We start from the raw sequence: 21,546 nt of genomic DNA, 5'->3' as shown, positions 1-21,546 counted from the left end.
GTGGAGGTCCCTTAAAAAGTAAAAAATTGAGCTACCCTATGATGCAGCAATTGCACTACTGGGTATTTACCCCAAAGATACAGACGTAGTGAAGAAAGGGCCACATGCACCCCAATGTTCATAGCAGCATTGTCCACAATAGCTAAATTGTGGAAGGAGCCGAGATGCCCTTCAACAGATGACTGGATTAAGAAGATGTGGTCCATATATACAATGGAATATTACTCAGCCATCAGAAAGAACGATTACCCAACATTTGCAGCAACATGGACAGGACTGGAGGAGCTTATGCTAAGTGAAATAAGAGAATTATCATATGGTTTCACTCATTTATGGAACATAAGAAATAGGAAGATCGGTAGGAGAAGGAAGGGAAGAATGAAGGGGGGTTAAACAGAAGGGGGAATGAACCATGAAAGACTGTGGACTCTGGGAAACAAACTGAGGGCTTCAGAGGGGAGGGTGGTGGGGGATTGGGATAGGCTGGTGATGGGTATTAAGGAGGGCACATATTGTATGGTGCACTGGGTGTTATACGCAAATAATGAATCATGGAACATTACATCAAAAACTAAGGATATACTGTATGGTGACTAACATAACATAATTTAAAAAATATTATTAAATAAAAAAAATAAAAGATGAACATAGAATGAAAGGCAAATTTCAGATCTTGGAATCTTCTGTCACTTGTCTTTAAGAGATGAACATAGTAGACTGAAGGGCAAACTTCAGATCTTGGAATCAACATTTCACTTTGAGAGCTTAGAGAAATATTTCTGTATCTTGATCAGAATAAAAATTCTGTGTTAAATTTCACAGCGATGTAGTATTTTGGCTCTTTAACTCATCCTTTCAAAGATGATGCAATTAGCTGAGAGACAACCTACAGCCAAATGTCTCCATTAGTTGTTAACTTTTGTCACCAGTTGTCTTGAAGTATACTCTTTTGTTTTTTTGTCTCTGATTTAGCTGCCTTTAAGATACTGGTAATTAGTAGGAAAAGAAAGAAATGGGTAGCTAAATAGCATAGTTAAGCCCCTTCTTTGTAAGTAATACAAATGGGTCTTCATAAAGCGGCAGTCTCTTTTTTTTCCTATGGGTCTTACCTTGCACTTCCCGAAGTTCTTGATTCTTATGTTTCAGAAAAATCTCAAGATTATTTATGAAATTCAGAGCCAAATCAGAATTCCCTGAAACTGAATAAGGCACAATTGTTCGACCATACTGACTCAAGTCCATTTCTCTCATGGGCAGGTCATACTGTGAGTATATAGTTCTTAAGAGATACGTAGTGAAAACCAAAATTACTGATATCTGTAGCAACATCAACTTCCAATTGCGCCAAGTGAATAGTGCCCTCTTTATAAACATGGAATGAAACTGCTGGCAGTAAAGTGCAAACTAAAAAGAGGAGAGAAACATAGCATTACGATGGGTGGTGACCCAAGGAGGAAATTCATAGTGAAACCCATTAATATAAATGCTCCAAATTTTTATCACACTAAATATACACACATAATACAAATATATCCTTGAGCCCAAGAAAAAATATCATAACATTCTATTTGTGTAAGGTATTAAGGTGAAAGATTAATATCTAGTTTCTGATCTAACTACATTGAAAATCTTAAGATTATTTTATTCACTAATATACTTGTCATTCTGATGAGAAAAACAAAATTATATATATTTCTTTTATTTAAACCATGATCTATTTATCAACTTTAAAGGGAAACATCCCCATAAAATTTGTATATAACTATTATGCTTTGTTAAGTTTTGATATACAAACTCTGGTTCATCATGAGAAAATACCCCTAATCTGGTCAATCAATATCTTCTGATTATAACAGCAATAATTTCCGGTCTTGTCTTAGAACTGAACAAAGGGGAAATTTATAAGAAAACAAATGAGAACTTTTCAAAGTGATTCTGAGAATTAATGGTGAAAGTAGCAGCTGTGATCTTTATCCAGAACTCACTTCTCCTGCATCAGGAAATTAATGGGGTTGTAACACACACTGGTCCATATCTGGCTGGATCTTCTATGTCTAAACTCCAAACATCTTTTAAGTTCAAATATTAAACAAGTGCACGTATTATACCCAAGCCAGACATACTAGGTTTACATTCTTAGTGAATTTGCTCACCCCAGTGTTAAATTTAATAGTAGCAATTTCATTCAATCTAGAAAAAACAGCTCTCTCATGATATCTGGGCATATTCTTATTCCACTTCATGTCTTGTCTTATTTTTTCGCCCTTCAAGGGAGGAGAGTGGGTATCCTGAATATCCATTTGGGGATCTGCCAGGTTATTGACCCTACAAACACACAAACAACAAAAAGCACAAAACATTTCATTTTGACTAAAGCCTCAATCTATTTTATTTAGGGAAAATCAAACAAGGTTCCAAATTTGGAAGACTCCTTGATCTTTCTCACTGATCGTAAGGTGTATTGTATAAAGACAACATGATAATAGTGGCTCCTAATAAATCAGAGGGTTGCTGACAATCCACAGCGAAGTTTATACCATTCTGAGAAAACATGAGAAAAAAAGTTACAATATATTGTATGTTTCATAAGCTGAACTTAAAACCTCTAGTCAAAGATAATAACTCTACTTTGGGGGGTTAAATGTTCTTTGTTTTGTAAAATGATGGGGACATTTAAATAACAGAGGTTTTTTTTTTTTTTTTTTTAAGTCCTTACATTTTCTACTATTGCCTATGTATAAAACTGGCTCTTTGTGTGTGGATACTTGAAAGAGGTGAAGAGATATACAGGAGTAATTATAATCTAAGGAGAAAAATTCTAAGAAGAAAAATGGAAGAAACAGTATGTCACAGTATATTGAGAGACGGGAAAGTTTAATTACATTGGTCAAAGGGGTAAAACCCTTAGTAGAAAATATATGATTTGAAAAGTGTACTTTTTCTTTTCTTTCCTATTTTTAAAGATTTTTATTTATTTATTTGTGTGTATGAGAGAGAGAGAGAGAGAGAGCAAGCATGAGCAGAGGGAGGGGCAGGAGGAGAAGCAGGCTCCCTGGGATCATGACCTGAGCTGAAGGCAGACACTTAACCAACTGAGCCACCCAGGTGCCCCAGGTGTATTTTTTCTAAACCACAGAATTATCAAAATCTTTTTAATACCTTCCTGTTAGCATTTGTATGAAAAAGAACATTAATAAATTCTGAACTACACAATCAAAAGCAATGTGTAGATTGTTAAGACTTCTGTACCTTAAAAAAACCATACATTAAATACATATTCAAAAACCTGCTTTAAGATATTCTTTAAGATATTCTTGTAGCATGTTTTTTGTTTGATACTAAAAGTCTGAGGACTATTTTGATTTTAAAATATAATCATTAAATATTTTTCTCTTTAATCTTTCTCAAGTTTTTTTTTTTGTCTTCATATTTTATTTATTGGTAATAAATTTCCATTAGGAAAACATCAGAGAATATAAATAAGCTCAAGGCAAAATATTCCCACTACCTAGAGACAGTACTGATATTTTCCACATACCTTTATAAAAAGGCACAAACATACATACAGTCTCTTAAAAGTGGCAAATGGATTATATTTAGACCATTTGTTTTCTTTTTATCTTCTTATTTTCCAGGTTTCCCCCCCAACTTTTTGAAGTATGATTGACAAATAAAAATTATATGTTTTAAGGTATAGAACATGTTTTGATATATGTATATATTATAAAATGATTACCATAATCAAGCAAATTAACATATCCATCACTATACATACTTACTTTTTTGTGGTAAGAACACTTGAGATTTACTCTCTCATCAAATTTCAGATTTACAATGTATTATTAAATACAGTCACCACACAGTACTTGTGGTGACCAGCAGGTCTCCAAAACCAACTCATATCTGAAAGTTTGTACCCTTCAACCAACATTTCTCACTTTCCCCACCTCCCTGCACCTAGTAACCACCATTCTATTCTTTGTTACTATGAGTTCAACTTTTTTAAGACACCACATAAAAGTGAGATCACGCAGTTTTCATTTTTCTCTGTCTGGATTATTTCACTTAGCATAATGTCCTCCAGAGAGCTCAGAAATACACACTTATCTGGTTAATTAACCTACAATAAAGGAGGCAAGAATATACAATATATTCTGTCTTTTCAATAAATGGTGTTGAGAAGACCCAACAGCTACATACAAAAGAATGCAACTGGCCCACTTTCTTATACCATACACAAAAATAAACTCAAAATGGATTAAATACCTAAATTTGAGACCTGAAACCATAAAATTCCTAAAATAAAACGGGCAGTCATCACTTGGACATTGGCCTTAGCAACATATATGTGGATATATCTCTTGAGGACAGGAAAACAAAAGCAAAAATAAGTTATTGGGACTAAACCAAAATAAAAAGCTTCTGCTCAGCAAAGGAAGCCATCAACACAACAAGAAGGCAACCTAGTGAATGGAAGGAGATATTTGCAAATGACAAATCTAATAAGTGTTTAATATTAAAAATACAGAAAGAACTTACATAACACAACATGTGCACACACACATGCGCACACACACATGCACACACACACACAATCAGATTAAAAAATAAACAGATGATAGAAGAGACAAGATGGCAGAGGAGTAGGAGACCCTGTTGCAAATGGTCCCCTGAATTTAGCTGGATATCTACCAAACCATTCTGAACACCCAGAAAATGATATCTACAAGCAGAAAAACACTACCTGTCTCAAGGTAGGAAAGGCTGAGTCATGAATCTGCGGGGAGATATTGGAAGATAATCAGAAGGGGGAGAGAGCCTGCATAAGCTGGCACCTGAAAAGTGATATAACACTGGAGTGCAAAGCGTCCTGTGCTGGGAACAGGCAAAAACTCACAGAGTGGTAGTGGCAGGGAAAGGGCTTTAGAGCAGCCCCCCAATAAGATCCAGGACATGTGGGTCCGTGCACGTGAGCCCCCATGAGCCCACAGCCACTCGCGGTTTAGAAGCACCAAGGACAGGGACACACACTGGTCCCGGGGTTAGTGTTGTGGCCGTGCACCGCGGGTGGCTGTGGTTTTCAGAGGCGCATACAGAAATGGAGACTGTGCTCTGGAGGGCTTAGTGAAGAGAAGAGACTAGGATTTCTCTGCTCTGGGACAGAGGTCTGGGTGCAGCCATTTTTGCTTTGACCCTCAAAACAGGCACAGAAAGTCGCCAGAGAACAAAACCTCAAAAAAAACCAGTTTCCGCAGAGCTTAGCCCCCTAACAGGGGGCAGGGCAACTCTGCCCAAGCAGGGTTGCCTGAGAAAGTGTAGCAGGACCCTCCCCCAGAAGACCAGCTGGAAGACCAAGAGAACAACAACCCCAAGGGTCCGCATAAAACTGTAAAATCCCAACACCAAGGGAAAGTAGTATATTGAGCTCCTGTCGTTTCCTCACTGCTTGTTTAGTTTTCAGATACAACTCTCTTTTCCTTTTTATTCTTTCTCTTACGCTTCTTCTATGTTTTTTCTTTTTACCTTTTTCTCATTTCAACCAGATGTTTAACATATCATATTTCATAGTAGCTTTTCAACTTGTACTTTTTCACACCTATATATATTTTTTATAGATATATGCTTCCATGTAGTCCTTTTTTCCCTATTCAATATTACCTTTTTATATATACAAGTTTTACTTTCCCTGTAATTTTGGGAAGTAGTATCCTCTCATAAACAGAACAAAATACACCCAGGAACAACTGAAACACCCTACTTTGTCCATGCGGAGAGATTATAGCCCCCTTCCCCTCACCCCCCTTTTATTTTTATTTATTTATTTTTAAATATTTTATTTATTTATTTTTAAAGATTTTATTTATTTATTTGACACAGAGAGAGAGAGAGCCAGCAAGAGAGGGAACACAGGCAGGGGGAGTGGGAGAGGAAGAAGCAGGCTCCCATAAGAGGAGCCTGATGTGGGGCTCGATCCCAGAATGCTGGGATCATGCTCTGAGCTGAAGGCAGACGCTTAACGACTGAGCCACCCAGGCGCCCCCCCACCCCCCTTTTAAAAAATTTTTAATTTTTTTCTAAATTTTTTAAATTTTATAAATTTTATTCTTGTGTTTCATTTTGGCTTTATGTTTTCAGCAGTGGCTTCTGACTGCTCTGGATTTTCCCAAGTGCATCTTGCTTGGGTCGTGGTTTATATTTTGGACTCAGTACATTCCCTCAAGCATCCCTCAACAGAATGACTAGGAGGAGGAACTCCAAACAAAGGAAAGAAGCAGAGACTGTGGCCTCTGCCACAGACCTAATGGATATGAACATAAGCAAGATGTCAGAGATAGACTTCAGGGTAGCAATTATTAAGTCAATAGCTAGGCTTGAGAAAATCATTAGCAACAATATAGAATCTCTGAGGGTAGAAATGAGATCTAATCAGGCTGAACTTAAAAATGCTATGAATGAGATGCAGTCCAAACTGGATACTCTAACAGCCAGGGAAAATGAGGCAGAAGAATGAATTAGTGATCTAGAAGATAAGGTGATAGAAAGGAAAGAAGCTGAGGAGGATAGGGATAAACAGCTAGAAGCCCATGAGATCAGACTTAGAGAGATTAATGACACCACGAAATGTTCCAATGTCAGAATTATTGGGATCCCTGAGGGGTGGAGAGAGAGAGAGAGAGAGAGAGAGAGTACTAAAAGGCATATTTGAGCAAATCATAGCTAGGAACATCCCTAATCTGGGGAAGGAAACAAGCATTCATGTCTAAGAGGCAGAGAGGAACCCTCCCAAGATCAATGAGAACAGACCAATGCCCTGGCATATAACAAATCTTAGAACCAAGGAAGCCAACCTGAGAGCACTAGGGGAAAAATATTTCTTACCTACGGAGGGAGGAACATCAGAATAATGTCACACCTATCCACAGAGACCTGGCAAGACAGAAAGGGCTGGCAAGACATATTCAGGGTACTAAATGAGAAGAACATGCAGCCAAGGATACTTTATCCAGGAGGGCTGTCATTCAGCATGGATGGAGAGACAAACAGCTTCCAGGACCAGTAGAAATTGAAAGAATATATGACAACCAAGTCACCCCTGTAAGAAATTTTAAGGGGGATTCTATAAAGAAGAAAGACTCCAAGAGTAACACAGACTAGAAATTAATAGAGACAATCTATAGAACAGGGACTTCACAGGCAATATGGTGGCACCAAATTAATATCTTTCAATAGTTACCCTCAATGTGAATGGCCTAAATGCTCCCATGAAATGACACAGGGTTGGAGATGGGTAAAAAGATAGGACTCATCCATATGCTGTCTACAAGAGACTCATTTTGAATCTAAAGACATCTCCAGATTGAAAGCAAAGAGATCGAGAACAATTTATTTTGCCAAAAGACCTCAAAAGAAAGCTGGGGCAGCAATTCTCATATTAGACAAATTAGATTTTAAACCAAAGACTGTAGTAAGAGATGTAGGGGGGGAGGAGTTAAGATGGCAGAGGAGTAGGGGACCCCTTTTTCAGCCAGTCCCCTGAGTCAAGTTGGATAGGTACCAGACCATTGTGAGCATCCACGGAATCAGCATGACAGGCAGGAAGATACACCTGGATCTCTACAAATGAACATCTCCAGCGATGAGTATTGAGTTACGAAGTGGGGAGCCGTGAAACCGCACACAGGTATCGGAAGATAAATGGAAGGGGGAGGGAGCCACCGCGTTTGGGCGCCGGGAAGCGGTAGCCACGTGCACGGGGGAGGGGGCGACTCGAGGACCGGCACCCGCGAGAGAGCAAACTGAGACCGTGAGCCAGGGAACGCGCATGACCAGACTGAAATGGAGCTCCGGTGTACTCACTGGAACCACACTGAGACCAGGAGCTCTGGGATCGTGTGGGGGTGGAGGCGGCTGGCGGCTGGCGGTGTTAGAAACACCAAAACAGAGATGCGCCGGCCCTGGAAGTGAGGGCTGGGACGCCGGGTGTGGGCCCACATCCCGGGACGCTGCAGGGTTGAGCAGCACCAACAGAAACAGAGTTAAAGTGGCCAGAACATCAGCGGAGAACAGTCCGCGATCCCTCTGTTCTGAGACAGAGGCTGAGATTCGGCTACTGCTGCTCTGACTCTCAGAAAAGGCACAGCAAACCACCAGGGAAAGCCGCCAGAGAACAAAAGCCTGGAAATACGGGCTCACAGTATGCCCACCCCATCCCCCCTCGCAGAGGACACGGAGACTCTACCCAAACAGGATTGCCTGAGTATTGGTGCGGCAGGCCCCTCCCCCAGAAGGCAGGCTGAAAAATCAAGAAGCCCATATCCCTAAGGTCCCTATAAAACAAGGGCGCACAGCCTGGGTCCGGTCAATAATTTGGGCTCTGGACAACCCTGCAACCTCTCCTCATCAGAATGACGAGAAGGAGAAATCCCCCCCAGCAAAGAAAAGACAATGAGTCTGTGGCCTCTGCCTCAGAACTAATGGATATGGATATGACCAAATTATCAGATGTGGAATTCAGAGTAACAATGGTAAAGATGATGTGTAGACTTGAAAAAAGTATTAACAAAAATCTTAATGAGAATATACAATCTCTAAGGGTGGAAATGAGAGCGAATCTGGCAGAAATTAAAAATTCTATGAGCCAAATGCAGTCAAAACTAGAGGCTCTGATGGCCAGGGTGAATGAGGCAGAAGAACGTATCAGCGAATTGGAGGATGGGTTAGTAGAAGAGAAAGCTAAAATAGAATCTGGACTCAAAAAAATCCACGCTTAGGAATGTAGGTTACGGGACATTACTGACTCAATGAAACATTCCAATGTCAGAATCATCGGCATTGGGGCTCCTGGGTGGCACAGCGGTAGAGCGTCTGCCTTCGGCTCGGGGCGTGGTCCCGGCGTTCTGGGATCAGGCCCCACATCAGGCTCTTCTGCTATGAGCCTGCTTCTTCCTCTCCCACTCCCCTTGCTTGTGTTCCCTCTCTCGCTGGCTGTCTCTATCTCTGTCAAATAAATAAATAAAATCTTTAAAAAAAAAAAAAAAGAATCATCGGCATTCCCGAGGGGGTGGAGAAAAACAGAGGTCTAGAAGAGATATTTGAACAAATTGTAGCTGAAAACATCCCTAATCTAGCAAGGGAAACAAACATTCGTGTCCAAGAGGCAGAGAGGACCCCTCCCAAGCTCAACCACGACAAACCTATGCCACGTCACGTCATAGTGCAATTCGCAAATATTAGATGCAAGGATACAGTATTGAAAGCGGCCAGGGAAAAGAAATTTCTCACGTACCAAGGCAAAGGTATCAGAGTTACGTCAGACCTGTCTACACAGACCTGGAATGAGAGAAAGGGTTGGGGGGGGGCATTTTAAAAGCTCTTTCAGAGAAAAACATGCAGCCAAGGATCCTTTATCCAGCAAGGCTGTCATTCAGAATTGATGTAGAAATAAAGACCTTCCAGAATCGCCAGTCATTGACCAATTTCATAACCACGAAACCAGCCCCACAGGAGATATTAAGGGGGGTTCTATGAAGGTAAAAAGGCCCCAAGAGTGATACAGAACAGAAAGTCACAATCAATAGAAACAAAGACTTTACAGGCAACATGGCATCATTAAAATCATATCTCTCAATATTCAGTCTCAATGTAAATGGCCTAAATGCTCCCATAAGATGCCAAAGGGTTGTAGATTGGATAAAAAGACATGACCCACCCATTTGCTGTCTACAAGAGACTCATTTTGAACTAAAGATACATTCAGACTGAAAGTAAAGGGATGGAATACCATCTTTCAGGTCAATGGACGTCAAAAGAAAGCTGGGGTAGCAATTCTCATATCAGACAGATTGGATTTTAAACTCAAGACTATAGTTAGAGACAAAGAAGGGCACTACGTTATTCTTAAAGGATGTATCCAACAAGTGGATATGACAATTATAAATATCTATGCCCCCACCAGGGGAGCAGCAAGATACACAAGCCAACTCTTAACCAGAATAAAGAGACATATAGATAAAAATACGTTAATAGTAGGGGACCTCAACACTCCAGTATCAGAAATAGACAGAACACCCATGCAGAAAATCGACAAAGAAACCAGGGCTTTGAATGCCATACTTGACGAGTTGGACCTCATAGATATATATAGAACACTACACCCCAGAACCAAAGATACTCATTCCATTCTAATGCCTATGGAACATTCTCAAGAATAGACCATGTTCTGGGTCACAAAACAGGTCTCAATCGATACCAAAAGACTGAAATTATTCCCTGCATATTCTCAGACCACAGCGCTTTGAAATTGGAACTCAACCACAAGGAAAAATTTGGAAGAAACTCAAACACTTGGAGACTAAGAACCATCCTGCTCAGGAATGATTCGATAAACGAGGAAATCAAAAATCAATTTAAACAATTTATGGAGACCAATGAGAATGAAAACGCAATGGTCCAAAACCTATGGGATACTGCAAAGGCAGTCCTAAGGGGAAAATACATAGCCATCCAAGCCTCACTCAAAAGAATAGAAAAATCTAAAAGGCAGATTTTATATTCTCACCTCAAGAAGCTGGAACAGCAACAGAGAGACAGGCCAAATCCACGCACGAGAAAGCAGTTGATCAAGATTAGAGCAGAGATCAATGATTTAGAAACCAGGAGTACAGTAGAGCAGATAACAGAACTAGAAGCTGGTTCTTTGAGAGAATCAATAAAATTGACAGACCACTGGCAAGACTTATCCAAAAGAATAGAGAAAGGACCCAAATTAATAAAATTATGAATGAAAAAGGAGAGGTCACAACCAACACCAATGAAATTGGAAGGATTATTAGAAACTTTTATCAACAGCTTTATGCCAATAAACTAAGCAATCTGGAAAAGATGGAGTCGTTCCTGGAAACCTATAAACTACCAAGACTGAAACAGGAAGAAATTGATTTTTTAAACAGGCCAATTAATTATGAAGAGATTGAATCAGTGATAAACAGCCTTCCAAATAACAAAACTCCAGGCCCGGAAGGTTTTCCTGGGGAATTCAACCAAACATTCAAAGAAGAAATAATACCTATTCTCCTAAAGCTATTTCAAAAAATAGAAACAGAAGGAAGCTACCAAACTCATTCTATGAGGCCAATATTACCTTGATCCCCAAACCAGGCAAAGACCCGAAAGAAAAGGAGGATTACAGACCGATTTCCCTAATGAATGTGGACACCAAAATTCTCAACAAGATCCTGGCTAATAGAATCCAACAGTACATTAAAAGGATTATCCATCATGATCAAGTGGGATTCATCCCTGGGATGCAAGGGTGGTTCAATATTTGCAAATCGATCACCGTGATACATCATATCGACAAGAAAAGACTCAGAAACCATATGATCCTCTCAATAGATGCAGAAAAAGTATTTGACAAAATACAGCATCCTTTCCTAATTAAAACCCTTCAGTGTAGGGATAGAGGGTACATTCCTCAATCTCATAAAAACCATCTGTGAAAAGCCTACAGCAAATATCATTCTCAATGGGGAAAAGCTGGAAGCCTTTCCCTTAAGATCAGGAACATGACAAGGATGCCCACTCTCGCCATTATTATTCAAAATAGTACTAGAAGTCCTTGCAACAGCAATCAGACAACAAAAAGGGATCAAAGGTATCCAAATCGACAAAGAAGAAGTCAAGATGTCTCTCTTTGCAGATGACATGATACTCTATATGGAAAACCCAAAAGAATGCACTCCCAAACTATTAGAAGTTATAGAGCAATTCAGTAATGTGGCGGGATACAAAATCAATGCTCAGAAATCAGTTGATTTCTATACCCGAACAATGAGACTAAAGAAAGAGAAATTAGGGAATCCATCCCATTTACAATAGCACCGAAAACCATACGTTACCTTGGAATTAACTTAACCAGAGACATAAAGGATCTATATTCTAAAAACTACAAATCACTCTTGAAAGACATTGAGGAAGACATAAAAAGATGGAAATATATTCCATGCTCATGGATCGGAAGAATTAACATAGTTAAAATGTCCATGCTACCCAGAGCATTCTACACTTTCAATGCTATCCTGATCAAAATACCAATGACATTTTTCAAAGAACTGGAGGAAATAGTCCTTAAATTTGTATGGAACCAGAAAAGGCCCCGAATCGCCAAGGAACTGTTGAAAAGGAAAAACAAAGCTGGAGGCATCACAATGCCGTATTTTGAGCTTACTACAAAGCTGTGACCACAAAGACAGCATGGTACTGGCACCAAAACAGACACATAGACCAATGGAACAGAATAGAGAACCCAGAAATGGACCCTCGGCTCTTTGGGCAACTAATCTTTGACAAAGCAGGAAAAAACATCTGGTGGAAAAAAGACAGTCTCTTCAATAAATGGTGCTGGGAAAATTGGACAGCTACATGCAAAAGAATGAAACTTGACCACTCTCTCACACCATACACAAAAATAAACTCCAAATGGATGAAAGACCTCGATGTGAGACAGGAATCCATCAAAATTCTAGAGGAGAACATAGGCAGCAACCTCTACGACATCGGCCAAAGCAACCTTTTTCATGACACATCCCCAAAGGCAAGAGAAACAAAAGATAAAATGAATTTATGGGACTTCATCAAGATTAAAAGTTTCTGCACAGCCAAGGAAACAGTCAAAAAAACTAAGAGGCAGCCCACGGAATGGGAGAATATATTTGCAAATGATACTACAGATAAAGGACTGGTATCCAAGATCTACAAAGAACTTCTCAAACTCAATACACGAGAAACAAATAAACAAATCAAAAAATGGGCAGAAGATATGAGCAGACACTTTTCCAATGAAGACATACAAATGGCTAACAGACACATGAAAAAATGTGCAAAATCCTTAGCCATCAGGGAAATTCAAATCAAAACCACACTAAGATACCACCTTACGCCAGTTAGAATGGCAAAAATAGACAAGGCAAGAAACAACAATTGTTGGAGAGGATGTGGAGAAAGGGGATCCCTCCTACATTGTTGGTGGGAATGCAAGTTGGTATAGCCACTCTGGAAAACAGTGTGGAGGTCCCTTAAAGAGTTAAAAACGGAGCTACCCTACAACACAGCCATTGCACTACTGGGTGTTTACCCCAAAGATACAGACGTAGTGAAGAGAAGGGCCATATGCACCCCAATGTTCATAGCAGCAATGTCCACAATAGCTAAATCGTGGAAGGAGCCAAGATGCCCTTCAACAGATGACTGGATTAAGAAGTTGTGGTCCATATATACAATGGAATATTACTCAGCTATCAGAAAGAACGAGTTCTCAACATTTGCTGCAACATGGACAGCACTGGAGGAGATAATGCTAAGTGAAATAAGTCAAGCAGAGAAAGACAACTATCATATGATTTCTCTCATCTATGGAACATAAGAACTAGGAAGATCGGTAGGGGAAGAAAGGGATAAAGAAAAGGGGGGTAATCAGAAGGGGGAATGAAGCATGAGAGACTATGGACCATGAGAAACAAACTGAGGGCTTCAGAGGGGAGGGGGATTGGGGAATGGGATAGAGTGGTGATGGGTGGTAAGGAAGGCACATATTGCATGGTGCTCTGGGTGTTATAAGTAACTAATGAATCATTGAACTTTACATCAGAAACCAGGGATGTACTGTATGGTGACTAACATAATATAATAAAAAACATTAAATTAAAAAAAAAGAAGTAGGGCGATCAGTAGGAGAAGAAAGGGAAGAAGAATGGGGGGGTAATCAGAAGGGGGAATGAAGCATGAGAGACTATGGACTCTGGGAAACAAACTGAGGGCTTCAGAGGGGAGTGAGGTGGGGGACTGGGATAGGCTGGTGATGGGTATTTACGAGGGCATGTATTACATGGTGCACTGGGTGTTATATGCAAGTAATGAATCATGGAACTTTACATCAAACTGGGGATGTACTGTATGGTGATTAACATAATATAATAAATTGTTATTAAAAAAAGAAAAAAAGAAAAAAAAAAGAAAGGGGTGGTAATCAGAAGGGGGAAGGAATCATGAGAGACTATGGACTATGAGAAACAAACTGAGGGCTTCAGAGGGGAGGGAGGTGGGGGAACGGGATAGACTGGTGATGTGTAGTAAGGAGGGCACATATTGCATGGTGCACTGGGTGTTAAATTCAACTAATGATTCATCGAACTTTACATCAGAAACCAGGGATGTACTGTATAGAGAGTAACATAATATAATAAAAAAACATAAAAAAAAGAAGTTGTGGTCCATATATACAATGGAATATTACTCAGCTATCAGAAAGAACGAGTTCTCAACATTTGCTGCAACATGGATGGCACTGGAGGAGATAATGCTAAGTGAAATGAGTCAAGCAGAGAAAGACAACTATCATATGATTTCTCTCATCTATGGAAATAAGAACTAGGAAGATCGGTAGGGGAAGAAAGGGATAAAGAAAGGGGGGTAATCAGAAGGGGGAATGAAGCATGAGAGACTATGGATTATGAGAAACAAACTGAGGGCCTCAGAGGGGAGGGGGTGGGGGAATGGGATAGGCTGGTGATGGGTAGTAAGGAGGGCACGTATTGCATGGTGCACTAGGTGTTATATGCAACTAATGAATCATCTAACTTTACATCAGAAACCAGGGATGTACTGTATGGTGACTAACATAATATAATAAAAAAACTATTAAAAAATTCACCAGAGAACTGGAGCAGCAGGCCCCTCCCCCAGAAGACTAGTGCAAACCATTCCTGTGCAGTATGTCTGTTGATCATAGAGTGCAGCAAAGCTTCAGTTTTGTGGGAAAAGGATCTAGTTTCTTTTGTTTTTTTTCTGTTTTCTGGGTTTTTTTGTTTGCTTAGATATGGAAAGGTCAATTTTTAAATTTTATTTTATTATTTTTATTTTTTAATTTTTTTCTTTTTCTCTGAAGATTGTCTTAACGAGCAGACTAAAACATACCTAGCTTCTTTATTTTTTAATTGAACATTTTTTTCTTTTGTTTTCCTTTCTTTCTTTCTTTCTTTCTGACCTTCAAAATGACAAGATGGAGAAATTCACCCTTAACGAAAGACCAGGAAGGAATGATGGCTAGAGATTTAATCAGTACAGATGCAAGTAATATATTAGTCTGAAATAGAATTTAAAACAGCAATTATAAGGATACTAGCTGAGCTTTCAAAAAGCATAGAAGACACCAGAGAACCCCTTACTACAGAGATAAAAGAGCTAAAAGCTCAGCAAGCCTAAATTAAAAATACAAACCCAAATGGATGCCACCACAACAAGGATGGATGAATTGGAGGAATGAATCACTGATATAGAAGATAAAATTATGAAAAAATGAAAAGAAGAGGGAAATAAAGGTAATGGATCATGAAGGTAGACTTAAGGAACTCAGTGACTTATGAAAATGGAATAACATTCATATCATAGGTGTCCCAGAAGATGAAAAGATAGAAAAGGGGGCAGAAGGTTAATTTAAGCAAATTATAGCTGAACACTTCCCTCATCTGTGGAAGAACCCAGACGTCAAATCCAAGAAGCACAGAGAACTACCATTAAATTCAACAAAAGATGGCCGTCACCAAGACATATCACAGTCAAATTCACAAATACATGGACAAGGACAGAATCCTGAAAGCAGCAAGGAAAAAAAAGTCCTTGACCTGTAAAGAAAGACAGGTCAGGTATGCAGCAGGTCTTCGCAAATCAATCAACCTGATACATCACATTAATAAAAGAAAGGATGAGAACCAAATGATCCTCTCAATAGATGCAGGAAAAGCATTTGAGAAAGAGGAGGGAAGAAAAAAGATGGCAGAGGAGTAGGGGACTTTTTTCAGCTGGTCCCCTGAATCAAGCTGGATATCTACCAGATCATCCCGAACACCCACGAAATCAGCCCAAGATTAGGTAGATACATCTGGATCTCTACAAACGAACATCTCCAGCACTGAGTATTGAGATACGAAGCAGGGAGCCATGAATCTGCGCACAGATATCGCAAGATAAACGGAAGGGGGAGGGAGCCACCGTGCTTGGGTGCTGGGAAGCAGTAGCCACCTGAACTGGGGAATGGGCATTCTTGGACCAGTAGCCTCCGAGAAAGCTGACTGAGACCGGGAGTGCGGGAGCGCACACGCGCGCATGACCAGACTGAAAACCGGAGCTCCGGAGCACTCAGTGGAACTGGACTGAAACTAGGAGCTCGGGAGTGCACACGACCAGACTGAAAACCGGCACTCCGGAGCATGCGAACCACACAGAAACAGGGAGCTCAGGAGCGCGCATGGGAACTGGCGCGGCTGGCAGTGTTAGAAGCACAAAGGACAGAGACGTCCTGGCCCTGGGAGCGAGGACTGGGAGAGTGGCTGTGGGGCACACAACCCGGGACGCTGCGGGGTTTTTAGCAGCACCGACAGAAACAGAGTTAAAGTGGCCAAGAGAGCTCAGTGGAGAGCAAACTGCGATCTTTCTGTTCTGAGACAGAGGCTAGGATACAGCCACTGCAGCTCTGATTCTCAGAAGAGTCACAGAAAACTGCCAGGGAAAGCCACCAGAGAACAAAAGCCCAGAAATACCGGTTCCCATTGCACCCATCCCCAACCCCTCACACAGGGGATGGGGCAACTCTACCCAAACAGGGTTGCCTGAGTGTCAGTGCGGCAGGCCCCTCCCCAAGAAGGCAGGCTGAAAAATCAAGAAGCCCACATCCCTAAGGTCCCTATAAAACAAGTGCACACTGCCTGGGTCCTGGTCAATAATTTGGGCTCTGGGCAACCCCGCAACCTCTCCTCATCAGAATGACAAGGAGAAAAAATCCTCCGCAAAGAAAGGAGACAGAGACTATGGTCTCTGCCACAGAACTGATGGATACGGATATAACCAAATTATCAGAAAGGGACTTCAGAGTAACAATGGTCAAGATGATGTGTAGGCTTGAAAAAAATACTAACAAAAATATAATGAGAATACAAAATCTCTAAGGGTGGAAATGAGAGTGAATCTGGCAGAAATTAAAAATGCTAGGAATCAAATGCAGTCTAAACTGGATGCTCTGACGGTCAGGGTAAATGAGGCAGAAGAAGAAATTAGTGAGTTGGAAGATGGGATGATAGAAAAGAAGGGAAAAATGGGAACTTGGCTCAAAAAATCCAATCTCAAGAAAGTAGATTACGGGAGATTACTGACTCAATGAAATGTTCCAATGTCAGAATCATTGGGATCCCCAAGGAGTAGACAAAGAGAGAGGTCCAGAAGAGATATTTGAACAAATTGTAGCTGAGATCTCCCCTAATCTGGCAAAGGAAACAAGCATTCATGTACAGGAGGCAGAGAGAACCCCTCCCAAGATCAATGAGAACAGACCAACACCACGTCACATAATAGTACAATTTGCAAATATTAGATCCAAGGATACAATCTTGAAAGTGGCCAGGGGAAGAGAATCCTCACCTATAGAGGGAGGAGTATCAGAATAACATCAGACCTGTCTACAGAGACCTGGCAAGCCAGAAAAAGCTGGCAAGACATATTCAGAGCACTAAGTGAGAAGAACATGCAGCCAACGATCCTTTATCCAGCAAGGCTGTCATTCAGAATTGATGGAGAGATAAAGACCTTCCAGAATCGCCAGTCACTGACCAATTTTGTAACCACGAAACCAGCCCTACAGGAGATATTAAGGGGGGTTCTATAAAAGTAAAAAGGCCCCAAGAGTGAATACAGAACAGAAAGTAACCATCTTAGAAACAAAGACGTTACATGCAACATGACATCATTAAAATCATATCTCTCAATATTCAGTCTCAATGTAAATGGCCTAAATGCTCCCATAAAATTCCACACGGTTGCAGATTGGATAAAAAAAAAAGGACCCATCCGTTCACTGTCTACAAGAGACTCATTTTGAACCTAAAGATACATCCAGACTGAAAGTGAAGGGATGGAGAACCATTTTTCATGCCAATGGACCTCAAAAGAAATCTGGGGTAGCAATTCTCATATCAGACAGATTAGATTTTAAACTAAAGACTACAGTTAGAGATACAGAAAGACACTATATTATTCTTAAAGGATGTATCCAACAAGTGGATATGACAATTATAAATATCTATGCCCCCAACAGGGGAGCAGCAAGATACACAAGCCAACTCTTAACCAGAATAAAGAGACATATAGATAATAATACATTAATAGTAGGGGACCTCAGAGAGAGACAATTATCATATGATTTCTCTCATCTATGGAACATAAGAACTAGGAAGATCAGTAGGGGAAGAAAGGGATAAAGAAAGGGGGGGTAATCAGAAGGGGAAATGAAGCATGAGAGACTATGGACTCAGAAACAAACTGAGGGCTACAGAGGGGAGGGGGGTGGGGGAATGGATGGACTGGTGATGGGTAGTGAGGAGGGCACGTGTTGCATGGTGCACTGGGTGTTTTACGCAACTAATGAAGCATCAAGCGGTACATCGGAAACCAGGGATGTACTGTATGGTGACTAACATAATATAATAAAAAAACATTAAAATAAAAAAAATAGTAGGGGACCTCAACACTCTGCTCTCAGCAATAGAAAGATCACCTAAGCAGAAAATTAACAAAGAAACAAGAGCTTTGAATGACATACTAGATCAGATGGACCTTATGGATATATACAGAACACTACACCCCAGAACAACAGAATACTCATTCTTTTCGAATGCACATGGAACGTTCTCCAGAATAGACCATATACTGGGTCACAAAACAGGTCTCAACCGATACCGAAAGACTGAGATTATTCCCTGCATATTCTCAGACCACAATACTTTGAAACTGGAACTCAATCACAAGGAACAATTTGGAAAAAACTCAAACACTTGGAAACTAAGAACCATCCTGCTTAAGAATGATTGGGTAAACCAGGTAATTAAAGATGAGCTTAAGCAATTCATGGAAACCAATGAGAACGTAAACATATCGGTCCAAAACCTATGGGACACTGCAAAGGCAGTCCTAAGGGGAAAAATACATAGCCATCCAAGCCTCACTCAAAAGATTAGAAAAATCTAAAATGCAGTTTTTATATTCTCACCTCAAGAAGCTGGAACAGCAACAGAAGAACAGGCCTAACCCACGCACGAGAAGGTAGTTGATCAAGATTAGAGCAGAGATCAATGAATTAGAAACCAGGAGCACAGTAGAGCAGATCAACAGAACTAGAAGCTGGTTCTTTGAAAGAATAAATGAGATCAATAAGCCACTGGCCTGACTTATACAAAAGAATAGAGAAAGGACCCAAATTAATAAAATTATGAATGAAAGGGGCGAGATCACGACCAACACCAAAGAAATAGGAAGAATCATTAGAAACTATTATCAACAACTATATGCCAGTAAGTTAAACACTCTGGAAGAAATGGATGCCTTCTTGGAAACCTATAAACTACCAAGTCTGAAACAAGAAGAAATTGATTAAACAGACCAATTTATTATGAAGAGATCAAAGCAGTGATCAAAAATCTTTCAAAAAAATGAGTCCAGGGCCTGACGGATTCCCCAGAGAATTCTACCAAACATTCAAAGAAGAAATAATACCTATTCTCCTGAAGCTGTTTCAAAAAATAGAAACAGAAGGAAAACTACCAAACTCATTCTATGAGGCCAGTATTACCTTGATCCCCAAACCAGGCAAAGACCCCATCAAAAAGGAGAATTACAGACCGATATCCCTGATGAATATGGACGCCAAAATTGTGAACAAGATCCTAGGTAATAGGATCCAACAGTACATTAAAAGGAGTATCCATCACGACCAAGTGGGATTCATCCCTGGGATGCAAGGGTGGTTCAACATTCGCAAATCTATCAGTGTGATAGATCACATCAACAAGAAAAGAGTTAAGAACCATATGATCCTCTCAATTGATGCAGAAAAAGCATTTGACAAAATACAGCATCCTTTCCTGATTAAAACCCTTCAGAGTGTAGGGATAGAGGGTACACTCCTCAATTTCATAAAAACCATCTATGAAAAGCCTACAGCGAATATCATTCTCAATGGGGAAAAGCTGAAAGCCTTTCCCTTAAGATCAGGAACAGGAGCCACTATTATTAAACATAGTACTAGAAGTCCTTGCAACAGCAATCAGACAACAAAAAGGGATAAAATGTATCCAAATTGGCAAAGAAGAAGTCAAACTGTTTCTCTTCTCAGATTACATGATACTCTATATGGAAAATCCAAAAGATTCCACCCCCAAAGTACTAGAACTCATAGAACAATTCAGTAATGTGGCGGGATACAAAATCAATGCTGGGAAATCACTTGCATTTCTATACACAAACAATGAGACTGAAGAAAGAGAAGTCAGGGAGGGAATCGATTCCATTCACAATAGCACCAAAACCCATAAGATATCTAGGAATAAACCTAACCAAAGAGGTGAAGGATGTATACTCTAGAAACTACAGAACACTTAGGAAAGAAATGGAGGAAGACACAAAAAGATGAAAAAACTTTTCATGCTCACAGATTGGAAGAATAAATGTTGTGAAAATGTCTATGTTGCCCAGAGCAATCTACATATGGGAGGAGGAGGGGAAAGGAAAAAGAGAGAGGGAAACAAACCATAAGAGACTCTTAAGGATAGAGAACAAACTGGGGGCTGACAGAGGGAGGTAGGTGGGGCACGGGCTAGATGGGTGCTGGGTTTTAAAGAGGGCACTTGTCATAAGCACTGGGTGTTGTATGTAAGTGATGAACCACTGAATTCTATTCCAGAAACAAATATTGCACTGTATGTTAACTAACTAAAATTTAAATAAAGACTTTGAAAGAAAATAATAGGCAGAAGCCCTGAATAGAAAGATAACCCAGATACCATGGTGTTGGTCTAAGGTTTTGAACTAATTCCCAGTGGCAGGTAACTCCCAGTGGCAGGTAAAGCAACTATTGTGCAGATAATGACTTTAAATAGTATCAGTTCATTCATTTATTCATCCAAGAACCTTTTTGAGTATCTATTATGTGACACTATTTATGGCCCCAAGTATAGTCAATGAACAAAACAGACTTGTTCTCTGCGCTTATAGAGCTTGTTCTAGTTGTATTCACAAAGGAAGTTCCTCATTATAATTTTGCTCCCTCTGTAGCTTGCCTAGAGACAGACAATAGAACATTTGATTGAAAAGCCAAGAGGCAATTTCTTATTATGAATTATGCCTATTACAAGTTGTTTATCATAAATTAAGTGGCATTTTAACTTATATATATCAGTCTTCTGCAAACCTACTTCATGTGAGTAAATTACACCAAGTCAACCCTGAGACATGGACAATATTAAAACACTGAGTCTGAGAGAATGAAGTTTAGACCTAGCTCTGTCATAACCTTATCAGAAAAAGGACATTTTGTGAACTCTTTTGAAAGATAATCAGCTTATTTTGCCTAGTGACAGCCTGAACTCCCTGGACATTTTCATTTTGGACTTTTTTACAGTGCAAGAAACAAAACAAACCATGCATCAATTAAACAAACTATGAAAACAT

The 21,546-nt window shown here is 40.0% G+C and overlaps 1 protein-coding gene across 1 annotated transcript in view; it reads right to left on the bottom strand.

The window, feature by feature from the left end:
• Nucleotides 1-21,546, bottom strand: part of LOC113267547 (phospholipid-transporting ATPase ABCA3-like) — a 178,948-nt gene that overhangs the window by 59,515 nt on the left and 97,887 nt on the right. The window contains exons 18-19 of the mRNA XM_057314873.1: nucleotides 2,154-2,325; nucleotides 1,110-1,404 (exon numbers count right to left, since the gene is read on the bottom strand). Of these exons, the coding sequence (XP_057170856.1) occupies nucleotides 1,110-1,404; nucleotides 2,154-2,325 (467 nt within the window). The remainder of the gene's footprint in view (nucleotides 1-1,109; nucleotides 1,405-2,153; nucleotides 2,326-21,546) is intronic.

The sequence above is a fragment of the Ursus arctos genome, unplaced genomic scaffold (genome assembly GCF_023065955.2).
Source record: "Ursus arctos isolate Adak ecotype North America unplaced genomic scaffold, UrsArc2.0 scaffold_2, whole genome shotgun sequence".
Classification (NCBI taxonomy): Eukaryota; Metazoa; Chordata; class Mammalia; order Carnivora; family Ursidae; genus Ursus; species Ursus arctos.
Note: the sequence above shows the minus strand (reverse complement) of the source record. Positions and strands in the feature narration are given on the sequence as shown.